This window comes from Struthio camelus, chromosome 17, assembly GCF_040807025.1.
Source record: "Struthio camelus isolate bStrCam1 chromosome 17, bStrCam1.hap1, whole genome shotgun sequence".
NCBI lineage: Eukaryota > Metazoa > Chordata > Aves > Struthioniformes > Struthionidae > Struthio > Struthio camelus.
Genome location: NC_090958.1, coordinates 10460241 through 10473426, shown reverse-complemented (window position 1 = coordinate 10473426; position 13186 = coordinate 10460241). Strand labels below are relative to the sequence as shown.

The following is a 13186-nucleotide window of genomic DNA, read 5'->3' as shown; positions in this document are numbered from 1 at the left end:
CAGTTGGACAGGAAACACAGTCCTTGCGTGAGCTGATAGGCTCCAAGGACAAAATGCTACTACGACAGCAATTTCCTAATCAGCTTCCAGCCATAAATGAATGGCTACACAGAATGCTAGAGATATTTACATAAAATTATATTATTGCTCTACTGACAAACGGTTTGACATAAGCGTTGATTTGCTGTCATCTAGCAAATTATGTTACAAAGTTACTGCTTAGAAATAATTGCTGTCAATGCTATAGTTGCCTGGATTTGTTACCAGAGCCACTTTGCTGTGCAGGCTAGTCACAGAAAGGTTTCTTGTAAAAGGCACAGACACAGACTGTGCAAAGTCTAGGTGCAGTCCAGGAAAGTGCAGTAAGATTTACAGCAAAGGTAACATCACACATTTACAGAGCAGCACCACAAATAACTTGACCATGTGTTCACAATAGTTTTATTTGCAAGTTACCGTAAGACACCTGTAGTACTACAGTCTGTAAAACACCATTAGCAGTAAAATAAGTCACATCAGAGAAGACTAGGAGGCAGCAGAGGAAAACGTGCACGAAGAATGCAGAAAAGCTATTCAGTTATAAGTTGTTTTTCCACAGCTTTTTTGAAAGCAAGGAGGAATACATGCTGAGAGGAGCAAATTCTTCACTCTTGTTATTTTTAGAGCAATAAAATTTTTGCACAGTGTCACTTTATTACGGTGAATACTGCACACTAGCAGTCAAATGCAAGTGGTAGGGAGAAAACTACCTCAAACTTTGTCCTTTTGAGCACCGGGAAAGGAAAAACAAAGGTGCCCTCTTTAAAAGGAAAGTTATCCAGGGCTGATTTGCTTATAGAGCCAGTAGTGCAAAACTGCTATGGGGGGCCAGGAGGTACAGATCTTAAGGACTAGAGAGAGCTTGCATGCATTGCATATCGCCTGTGCGTGCTTATCTAGTTTCGAGATAGAGTCAGTGAGCAAAATCAGCTGCAGTATTCCACCATTCCTTTTAGAGTGCCGGGATCTAATAAGGTAGAGCGTAGTTTAGCAGAATCCCAAAACCAAGCAGGGAAAATAGCCCTTCTGCTCTCTTATAATCCTTGTCTCTAATGATGCTGGTGTTGAGCTTGGGTCTTTTTCAAAGGGAAAAACGCGGCAGAGCAAGTCCAGGGAAACTCTCTAGATCTGGATGTATTCTGATGACAGACTTGGAAGAAAATAAGCTTAATGGAGCATCAGATGCAACCCATCTCCGCTTTCAAGGTACAGCAGCAGCTTCCAGAAAATAAACAAATATTACTTGGGACCTTTTTTACCCTCAGCAGCTTGAATAGCCTGGCGCAACTCTCAGTGCATACAATCCGCACTAGTGATAGCCAATGGAAAGACAACAAAAATAAAGGCTGCACAGTAATTACTTCCACTGCTAACTACACACAGGATAGATTGCTTTTGGTACAACGTCATGTATTGTCACAAGGAGAAAACCAGTGATTAAGTTGAGCAGACATGAATGATGCAGACCTTTGCCATGCTGCAATAATGACATATTATCCTTAGAGAAAAATCAAGTTAGCAGTAAAAACAGCTTAATACATTCTCTCAAAATACTAAAATCTACCCTCAAAACAGAGCATAAAAAAATTAAGTTTACCTACAAAAGGATGCTTATGCAATGACTAGTGTTTTTCCTAATCCCCACTTTTGGCTAGACTGCTCTGTATATGCTGCACGCTAGAGCAAACAGTGAGTTAGAACATATAGCTGTAGTGACATCAGCAAAATGCACTGAACTATTTTTGAGTAATTTGGCCTGAAAAAGGTGTGTTTGTCCCCCCACATCCATTTTTCAGTGGCATGCCTATTTAGAAAGCCTGCAAATTGAATATATATGTACAAAAACTAACAAAGAAGTTTTTAAAAACATTGGAACACATAAAAAATCTGAAGTTTGAACTCTTCAGATGTTTCAATTACAAATAAGGGTATTTGTGAATTTTAACACTTCCAGGAATACAGAAAAGGACATAGGCTTTTCAGTCAAGATTTCCTCTCTCATAACTGCTAGCTGCTGAAATTAAAGCTAAATAAGGCAGGCTAGGGAAAATGTTTGACTGAAAAAAAAACCTTACCCTGAATTATTCAGCTCACTTGTGATGTAATTATTTCAGTGAATGTCAAGCCAAAATTCTGAATACTCAGCATTTTTACATTTGCAGTTTTAAGGCAGAAAAACATCTTCCAAACAAGCTGTTTAGTCTTGGATGTAATAACAAAACTGAAGTGCATCTCAAATCTTTTCGTAATAACAAATTTTTTTAAACTTATTTGGAATTTTCTTACAGTTGGATGGGGGGGAGGAGAGAGGAGGTTGCTAGAGAAGCCTGAATTTTGAAAATAGTTTGCAGAAGTCCTGAAGCATGCATCGTGACTAGATGAACTAAAATTTTCCATGGTTATTTCTGGATTGTGTATTTAAGTGCAGCATTAAGATTGTAAGGTGAAGTTAACAGATCACAGCTCTGTGCAATGCCTTAGTTAGTGCTATCCCAGGTATTGGAATGACTGAATGCAGCAGAGGAGCTGTTCTGCACAAGCCTTCTCCCTAGAGCCAGCAGCTGTAGCACAACCAGCAGCCCAGGATTCAGCTGTCTTAAACTCAGGGCCCAGCTCTGTGAAGCACAGCAGTGTCCTTGGCTCAGCTTTACAGAAGGAAAAAAAAAAAAGAAAGAACCAACCAACCAACCAAGTTGAGCTGTGAGCATGTAGGTAAGCTATAGCCATGCAAGATAAAGAAGTCGTTGAGTCAGTCACAGTAGTCAAAGGACTCTGGAGAAAAACACCAACATGAAAAAGTACAAAACCCTGAGGAAGAGAAGCATTGCTGGAAGATGGCAACTCAGCAAGATCAGTGAGCCCACTAGGAGCAGCAACAGAAAGCATTTCCTCACCTGACAGATGACCACATTGCCAGTACAGACTCATCAGGTGTCTGCATTAGGGATGCTGGAGACATGGCGATGTAGTATTTTAGCAGGCAAACTGATACAGTTGAAAGAGACACACAAACTCATCTTCAGCTCAGGAAGACACTCAAAATCAGTTTTTTTAAAACTCTATATCTTTAGATGAAAAAATGCTGGAAATTCAACACACTACCAAGGCAGTTTTGCTTGGTCTTTTCCAGGAAATCAGAAATTGAAAATATTTTCAGAGTTGGGTTTTTTTTTTTTTTTTTTTTTAAGTCTTCACGCACACACATAAGCTACTTCTGTACTGAGTGAAATGAGGAGCTAGAAGGATCACACATATTTGTCTGCCATACCAATGAATTCAATGGAAAGGGAAGGAACTTAAGGATAAATTTTTTTGTTTGGTCAATTTTTTTTTTTAAACATAGTGAGAGGAAGATGAAGGGCAATCTAGAGAAGTAGCTAGCAGGAAATTTCTCTTATTCACAAGGTATTGAAAAATTTAGAGTCAGAAAGAGAAACATTTGAACCAGGGACTATCAGACTGCAGGATGAAGCTTCCAACAGCAACAAAGAAACTCAGTGGAACTGATGGATATATCAGATCTAATTAATCCAAAAGGCTGTTGAGAACTACAGGAGCAGAAGAGTACGTGGTGGAACCAGACAAGCTGTTTTCTGGTTTCAACTGCAGTTGTATACTCAGGTGACATGCTCTATCTAAAGGTTTGAGAAACTGTACCATCACCACAGCAAAGCAGTGAAAAAAATCCCCTAGTTTTCATGGTTATGTTCTATCTTGCTTTCTCAAGCAATTCAAAAAACTTTTTCGTTTCATGGTACATTTTAACTAAATTCATCATTCCTTTCTGTTCCTTGTATCTGTTTTTATATTGCCTTCCCAGAAATCAAGATACAGTTATCAAGCAGCATGCTTCTGATAAGTTTGAGCACAGCTCCCAGTTTTCCTGCTTACCTCTTCAGTGGATTTACATCAGTTTAACTAATGAGATCAGTAAGCTGTTGTTTATTGTCAGAAGTTTCATGAATTCCACAGAAGAACGATTTTTGGAACCACTGGAACTTTAGCCTCACTTTGAATAGGAAGACAAAGAGGAAGACAATTTGTCAATGGCAAGATATACTGAAAGAACTGGCAGAGTTCTGGAAAACACCTGGAAGGAAAGTCTTAAGTGTGGGTCATTTATAAAGGGGAAAGAGGGAGGATATAGCATTTACAGGACAATCCTTATATATAACTTCCACGATTAGCCTTTACATGAACACAGCATGAGTGGGACCATATTTTGGATAGGGATTTAACACTGGTTACCTCTTGTACCTTGCACAGTGCTGGGACCTTGTTCTGAAGACTAACCAAAACCTTCCTACAGGCCAGAGTTCCTGCTCTAGAACTCCTCTTAAGCTGACTGAAGAATTTTGCCTGTGGACAAAAGGCACATCAGAGCAAGATAACTATCCACAGACCTGGCATGTATCAACGTGGTCAAGTGTGTAAGTCTTCTCTTCAAATGTTTTTCTTATAACTCTCAAGTGTTATATATACACAATTTAGTAAAAAGAATAACTGAAAGAGAAGTGTAAATCTGTGGTCTGCAGAGAGTACTGCGATCAGAGCTCTACAAAGCTTGATTCCATCAAATCTACGCTAATATCTACTCAAATAAATGTCTTATATTCAAAAACAGTTCCTCATAAGCCTTCGTAAGTGGGAGTGTACATCTGAGTGCAACCCTTGCCCCAGCTCTGGGGTTCAACCTGCAGTGTCCAGGGGGCTCTAACTGAAACAGCACAGCCCAGACAAGCCATAAGCCTGTGCCCAGACCCAAGTGCTCATCTCCAGAGTCTTTGACTCCAGGAGTTTAAGACTGCCCATTACACTTCAAGCTTAGAGATAGAAAGGATCAGTGTCCAATTCTGGCAGAATGCAGGAAAGATGCATAATATCTCAACTAAATCTACTTAAGTACTTGAGTATTACAAGAGTGTCAAGTCAATCATCAGCTTGTCAAAACCTCAGTGGAGACAAGTTGCAGTTTAATTATATCTAAAAGTAAATCACCAAAGTGCAAATTACTGCATACACAGAGTTCTGCTAGATGGAACAAAGAAAATGAGAGGCAGCTACCGTCAGTAACAAAGAAAGAGCATGCATAAACCTATCTAGGGCAAAGTGAAATTCTATAATATTCGGGGAGGGGGAGGGGGAACATACTCTGGTGTGAAAGCCAGAGAAAATATGGAGTGAAGAATTTTAACAAGCCACTTTTCAGAGAGTTGTTACATATCTGTCAGTTACTGCTAAACTCTCCTTAGTTTCAGGTCACATTTTCTATGTTTTCACATTAATTAGAGAAGTTTCTAGTGGCTATTATCCAAGTAAACTTTTTAGAGCTCAGTTCTTCGGCACAGTCTGACTTTAGGCTAACAAATCATAAAAAACAAACAAGCAAACAAAAAAACCCAGCAAGGTAAGCTTACTTGCATTGCTCCCAGAAATACTTCAAACCTTGGCCCAAGATGAATTTTTTGTGGAAAATCAAAACATTTGGTCTTTAAGGACTGCTCAAGTAATTCTTTTTAAGACTTTCTGGGAACAGGGCTACACCTAAATGAACAGCAATATAAAGAATGTCAAGAGAGTCTCTGAATCATCAGGTACACTGAAAACCATTTGCATTACTTTGTGTGCTCAGTAGTTCAAAATACTGATGACTTCTTAATTTCCTTGCCATGAAGATGTAATACTTTTGCTTGTCTATAGAGAAGCTTTACCTATAATTTTTTCAGATGGCTTCCTCCATTGTAATTTCCAGCTGGCATCATACACTGGAATAAACATACTTGTGTATTTAACAATATTAATGTAGGCTACTCACTACTGCAGGGTTCAAGTGATATTAATATTTTAGATAAGTTAAAGTAATACACAGCATATTTATAGTTTTTGGAACAGCAGTTCATTTTAAAGCAAAATTCCAGTCATTCTATATATGCACAGTACTATGCTGATTTGGTAATACAGGGACACAATTTAATGATTTTCTTTGCGTTTGTTTTTACAAGATTCAGATGCCAAAAACAAAACAGAACATTAAGTTATCTGATTTAAAAAAAGAAAATCACATACGTTTACAACATCAAAAGAATAAGACGAAATATAAACCTTTGCTACTTACAGTTGTTCTATACAGATTAACCAAATCACAAATCTGTCACGATATAAACGTTTAATTGTTACAATGAATAAGAACATACAGAAAATGTTTTTGTTTTGTTTTTGTCTTTTTTTTTTTTAATAAAATCTTCCTTTGCTTTCTTATTTTAAACTTACCATTAACTAAAGTAGCTATGCAAGACTTCTGGGGTACATGACTAAGAAGGCACCAACAGTACAAAGCAAAGACAAAGCAGTCTGAGTATTTTAAGAGTGCTCTACACTGATACAACACAAGAAAAGGCAACAATAGTAAGTAAACCAGCTGCAACCGTTAGAAATTTGTTCTAGATTTACAAAGGTATTCCAACTTTTACTTTTCCTCCAATGCTTCACTTAGTTTGATCACAGCACATGCTACAAAAATCATTGCAAGCTTCACTTTACTAATGTGCACTTTTCACTAATTTAGTGTCTTGATTTCAATTGTCAACTAAACCATTTTAAAGCACAAATGTATTTAAAACTTAGTAAAAGGATTGATTGGACTTTTTTTTTTTTGTTTAAACCACTGCATTTACAAAAATATTTCCCCTAAAATCTGGGATTGCTTGAAGACATTGCTGTACAAATATAAAAGTACTATGCAAGGGACCAAATTCATGTGTATATTGTGTGTATGTATAGACCTATATTTATACCATATCACTGCGCTGTAACAACACAATAAATTTATCAATAACCAAGGACTATATAAACTATGCTAACATAAGCAAATATATATTAATAAAGTTTAAATCTATAGTACAGTTGCTCAGCAAACAACTTCGACATGGTATAAATATATCATAGCATATAACAGTGGGCAGCAACAACAGGTTTTTCTTTTTCCCATTCTGCAAGGAAAACCATGCTAAGCTCCTTGGGTTTCATTTGGCCACTGCTCAGTTTTATAATCACCTGCTACTCCTGAAAGCTCATAGTGTACCACACCACGCAACCCATGCAGCGTGTTGTACACTTAAAATTTTATATAACGTGTAATATTGACGAGGAAGATTCTGGTGACAGTCAGGATAGCAGAATAAGATAATTTGCCAAAGCATCCATGAGAATTTTATATATTTGCATATTTTTCTTCAGCTATAAGGTTGGAATGTTTTTGACAGTCAACTGTTTACATTCCTTATTCCCAAAACATCTTTACCATGAAATATGCATGTCACTTCATTTGTGTTTCAGTTCTCTGCTCTACAAATACAGACTAGATAAAGAAAAAAAATGTGAAATTATGAAATAATTGACATAACACAGTGTTATTATAGGCACCGTCTTTAAAATTATTTTCCAAATCTGACAAAAAAAAAAAATCATGCTTCTGCATTTAACACATCAACAAATTCAACTCAACAATGTTTATTGACTTCAGTAAAACACTGATGAAAGCAATTACTGATACTGATGGATGCCAATTTGATTCAGCAATAATTGCTAAGGAAGAAAGCCCCAAAGCACCAGATGTTAAGTAAAGCAAACCCTTGGCTCCTCATTCCAAGGGTCAGAATTTAAGGGTAAGTCTATACCTCCCCAAAAATCCGCAATTAAAGAAACTATTAAAAATGAATGGGGAAAGTGAAAGAGGAATTAAGCTGCCAAAGTTCTTCCTTAATAAATTAAAATTGAGGTGTCACAAACTAATTTTTCAGTAACAGTCATCTTTTCAACCATGCCAAATTTATTCCTGTAGTCACAACGATCGTACAAGTAGCAGAGATTCTAGAAATAGTTCAACTTTTCAAAACTGAGTGAGAAAAGCATTTTGGTAAAGATGTGTAGAAATGTCAAGAGAACTTCTACACTAGTATCAACAGTCAAGTGCATATTTCTATAGAAATGTTTTTAGCATAGGTTCCACATCACAATTCAATGATCATTGTGCAGTGTTCTGACAATGCTCCTAATATGCTCTACATGACAGAGATTTATGTACCACAGGAACTTCCTAATAGAAAATGCCCTTTAAAGATGAACCCTTGCTTATTAAAAATTAGTTTTGGCAGACTAACACTTAAACTATAGGAAAAGGAAAGTTTTGAAATGGAATCTTGTAAGCACCCTTATCTATTGAAGTCTAAGTTAATGGCTTTCTAGATTTCTTTGAAAAGCAGACTAAGTGGTATGAGGAAGCCTGGAGTTATTAACCAGCAAGCATCCTTGTATACTACAGTAGCAATTAAACCTGATTTCCATTCAAACACATTACCCAAGAGGAAACCAAAAACTAATTCTTAATGTTAATGTGACGATATAAGGTTTAAATTTATTTCCAGGAATTACAAGTGCATTTTGTTCATATTAGCAAGCAGTCTTTATACAATCCATTCTTCACTGCTGCCAAAATAAAATGAGAAGAAGACAGCAGAGATATGAAAAGCTAAAAATAGAACTATTTTCCTAAGTTATTTGTTGAATAGCATTTCAGTTGAACACAACTCAGAGGTAACAATAGATTTTTTTTTTCTCAATCATAGGCATGTGGCACTTAGACAATCATCTTTGCACAGAAAGCTTTAACAGTCATGCGAGGGCACAGTAATTATTTTAAACAAGGCAAATTTTTCACCACAGAGAGCAGTGGGGAAAGAAAAGGAGGCACTGCACTGGAACATAACACCTAGTAAACTCCACATTATACAATTTCAGTAACAAATACTTGAAAAGATCATTAAAAGGTATACAATTTTAAACATTATTTAGTGCTAGCTTTGTTTGGTTGTCCTAACTCAGCGTTATCAGAAAAGTTTGATAGTACTTGACAACAGAACAGTACTTCATGTCACGAGCTCATGGAGGCTGGATTACAAATCACCATAGTGTAGGTTGCAAGAAATGAACTTGAGATGCTGACATGCTGTAGGAGCAAAAGTAAATTCAAACTTTCTCATTTAAAGATGCAGTGTTCCTCCCTGCAAGAACTCTGAACGTCAGTGATTAGATTCAAATATAAAAACTATCATCCTCTTTGAAGCATTTCATTGGTATGCAGTATGTAGACTGAGTTTACTAACATCATGTTTTGGTTTCTCACTTACCACCACATATGGATGCCTTCCACAGAGAAAAGCATTTGCCATTAGGTCATCATGCCATTATGTCTTTGTTAATCTTCCACCACACAGTGAATAAATATAAGCTGGCAAGCTGCCACTCATTCTCTTTGCACAAGTCTTATAAACACTACTATATGGTATGAACTTTGGAAGTACTACACCTCCAACATGGTTAAACTTTAAATGATCTCTTTTAGAAAAGGCAGGGAGAAAAGGTACAAATTGTGTGTATACACGGAATAATGTTTCTCAGATGAATTCAATTAAGTTGGGTTCCTATGTGGCTATTTCACTGTATAGAATACCTGTTTATACAGCACAGGACACCCAAACAAGTGCATAAGCAAGATTAACATGAACACAACTTATGCTGTAATCCATAGCATAATGGTATAAATTCCATTGGATGCTAACCATTTCTATCTAGAAAGGAAGTGCAAAAAAATCTGGGATGTCACTGACTTAAAGTGCCCTGAATAGTAGCTTTTCTAAAAAATAAAAAAATAAAAAAATGCCAGCGACTTCAGTAAAGTCAGAAAAAACATAGTTCATAGTTCTTATAGGTTAATGAATTTTCTTCTTGGTTATTGATCCAGGAGTGAAAGGAACCACTGCATCTTTCAAACCAGAAAGCAAGCAGTTAAAATACGGCCAGCAGTAGATGCACTTACAGTACAGTACTGCAACAGGTCAACAACGGGCATTTACGCATAGGAGTGTCAATTACAATTCTTCAGGCTTAAAAGATTCATTGAAAGCATGAAAAGCCAAAACTACCAGAAACTGCCCTTCTGAATGGCTCAAAGAAGTTAGTGGATAAGCTGAGAGAGGCCACAAGACATGACCAACAATAAAGAACTGGGAAGAGGAACAGCAACATTTGAGCATGCCCAGTCCTTTAAGTCCTTGTCCTACAAAAAAGAGCAGAGACATGTTTCAGCAAAGGAAATTAATGCTGCCTTTGAAAACAAACACTCTTTCCTATCTCTATATTTTATATACACTGTGTTTATCATAAGTCACAGAGAGCACTACTAATACATTTGTTAGCAAAAAAAGAAAAAGAAAAAACCCAAACAAAAAACACAACAACAAACAACCACTGAGAAGCTCCTTAGCCTAGGAGGTGCACCAAATCTTCAGAAACGTCAACTTTATCTACATAGGATATACACTATAGGACACAGGCTATTCCTTGTATAAATCCTCTTGAAGTCTTAAAGGACAAAAACCAAAAATAGTTATAAACATGACTACTAAACAGGAAGAAGTCTCTACCTTCCTCTAAATAAATAAAGTACATTATTTGGTAGTCTGAAGAATCAGTTATTTTCACACAAATTTTCATTTCTAAAAAGTATAGTCAGATGTCAGAAATTCTGAATCTCAAGAAATAACAAACCAGAAGAACTAGCTGATCAAGTATGGGGGAAGGGGTGAAAATGGAAACCCACAGGAAGAGTATGTTATTGTGCATTTTAAGTCAACTGCTGGCAACTGGCCTTCACTGTAACGTTAACTGCTTATGTTTAAAGTGTTGTGAAGTGGAACAACTAATAATTCTAACCAAAAATGGCTTGTACAAATCACTAGCCTATCATTAGCCTATCATTATTAAGCTAAGTAAAAATTGCTAAATTTCAGAATCATGTCAGCCAAATGAACTCTTCAGAGTGGTATTTAAAGGTAACATTTTTAGCAGATCAAAAACTTCCCTTAGCACTGGGTCATTGATATCTTTATCTCTAATGCCTTTATCCCTTAATCCCTAATACAACCTAATAAGTATGGACTGAGCAAAGAAGCAGGAGAGATCATAACCTGGGATTTACCACAACATTAGCTGCTCGCTCTCTTTCCTGAATGTTATGGCCTATTGACAACAGGCCTCATCTTCCTTCTTAAAGTTATATCATTTTCTTCCAGCAGAGTACAGTTAACTGCCACTGCCTCTCAAGCAGAATTAACATTAGAAAACATGGAAGGGAAGTAAGCACCATCCATGTTACTATGTCCCAGGTTTAATTCTGTTGGCAAAGCCCAGCTAATAAGAACAGCCAGATGTGTTAACCTCAAATTTACCTGAAGTTTAATAATTAAATAATTTAAAGTGTTAGCTTGCAAGTTTAATAAACAAAATACAGTATTTCCTCAACTTTTTTTTTCTTCTCCCCAACATTAAATAAAAGGAACTGGGAGTAAAAGCAATCTAGAAACTCAAATCCCATTTTTAGTGCAGGAAAATTATTGGCTGTAGCAAAGCAACAAAGCTTCCATAGCTGCTGTCTGAGCCACGGATCTCCTGCAGTAAGGAAGTTCACAGGCTCAAAACATCCTTTTTGCTCAAACTGCCAATGAAAGATGGTACTTGTAGAACGCTGCTGTTGACTGAGAATAGCACAGAAACTATTTTTAAGACCATAATGTAGACAACCTAGATTAGGCTGTCTTCTTTAGTTAGTAGTTCTTTTCCAGTCACAAAACTTAAAGATAACTTAAAATATTGGTATCACAGAAGTTTCACAAGTATCACAAAAATTATTCACATCAATATTGACTAGCTTTGTACAAAACTATGGAGACTTGCAAGTCTTGCAATATATGAAGACCAGTTAAGTTTTTCTGTTGTATATATACTATTGATTAATGTAAGTTATAAAGATGTACTTAAATATTCCTTCCTTATTCTTTGAGTATAGCTATTTAATTGATTTTAAAAAAGAATTGCCAGAAACACTGAAAATTAGTCAGTATGTTTTAAATTAAGGGAGTTTAAATCTTCAGAAGTGTAGCAAGCTCAATCAAAATTTATGAATACTTAGATAACAATCATTATATACTTACACAACTATTTCAGAAGTACTTAAAACTGAAGTTTTACATCATACTGTGTTTCCCCCCCCCATTTAAATAAATTCTTAAGAGATTTTCCCTCTGCACATTACATTTAAGGAATTATTTTTAAAATAAGCATTTGAAGCCATACAACAAAAGATTCTGTAGTATTTTTTATGAATATCTTCGTCCCCTTAAAAATAAGTAAAAACTGTCCCCTTTTGAATAATATCTGAATTTCAAAGTGTTTCATAGCTTTTGTTCTGAGATATACTATTTAAATGTAGCTGTTATTCCTTAAATGTAATCTAAAATCTAAGTAAACATCTCAGAGAATTGCCTGGATTCCCTATAGACACTTTAATATTGCAGAGAAAATTAAACTAACTTCTTCAAAAACAGAATAGGACTGAGGTCAAATGCATAAGCATAACTAGCTACAAAAGGACTGCTTTACCATATTAAGAAAAATGGCAAATTATATGTTTCACTAGTAGCAATCACAAAATTGCAAAATTCTTTCCCCCAACTAAATGGTTTCTTATTCTTGTGACTTTACCTATGCACAATTTAAGATCGATATCCTGGCTGGAATCTAGCAGTTTCCTCAAAAATCAGTTCTTTCAGCTTTTCCTTCGGCAAGTCATCCAACTCCATGTCAAACTTGAAGGGTGCTTCAGCTACAGGCTTAATAATATAAAGACACATTAGTACTTTTCCTAATATTACTGTACTCTTGAATTTCATGTAGTTACTGTAAGAAAGAAAAATCTGAAAAATAATGTATGCCACAAATAATCTATTACTGTACAGTCTTCAAGAAGCAGCCCATTCTGTTAATCCCTTTTGAGCTTTGTATGTTAGATTACCAAATTTTAAGTCAATCCATAGTAAATAGCTACTCAAACCTAAAAAAAAAAAAAAGGTTAAAATATTTGCTTAAGCAGAGGCTTGTAACTTAGTAACTATTTGAAGAAAAATAATGTGGAATATTTTTATTTCTCATAATTTTTTGTCCCAGAAGTCAAACTAACTTACTGCCTCCTCCTCTACTTCTGCACTAAACTAATCTGAAATCTCATCAGCATTATAATAAACCACAGCAAGTT

At 35.9% G+C, this 13186-nt stretch overlaps 1 protein-coding gene across 1 annotated transcript in view; it reads right to left on the bottom strand.

Annotated features, from left to right (window-relative positions):
* Nucleotides 1-418: 418 nt before the first annotated feature.
* The window catches only part of MAPK1 (mitogen-activated protein kinase 1), a 45245-nt gene continuing 32477 nt past the window's right edge, over nt 419-13186 (bottom strand). Inside the window, exons 8-9 of the mRNA XM_068911409.1 lie at nt 12637-12764; nt 419-10153 (exon numbers count right to left, since the gene is read on the bottom strand). Of these exons, the coding sequence (XP_068767510.1) occupies nt 12648-12764 (117 nt within the window). The 3' untranslated portion in view covers nt 419-10153; nt 12637-12647. The remainder of the gene's footprint in view (nt 10154-12636; nt 12765-13186) is intronic.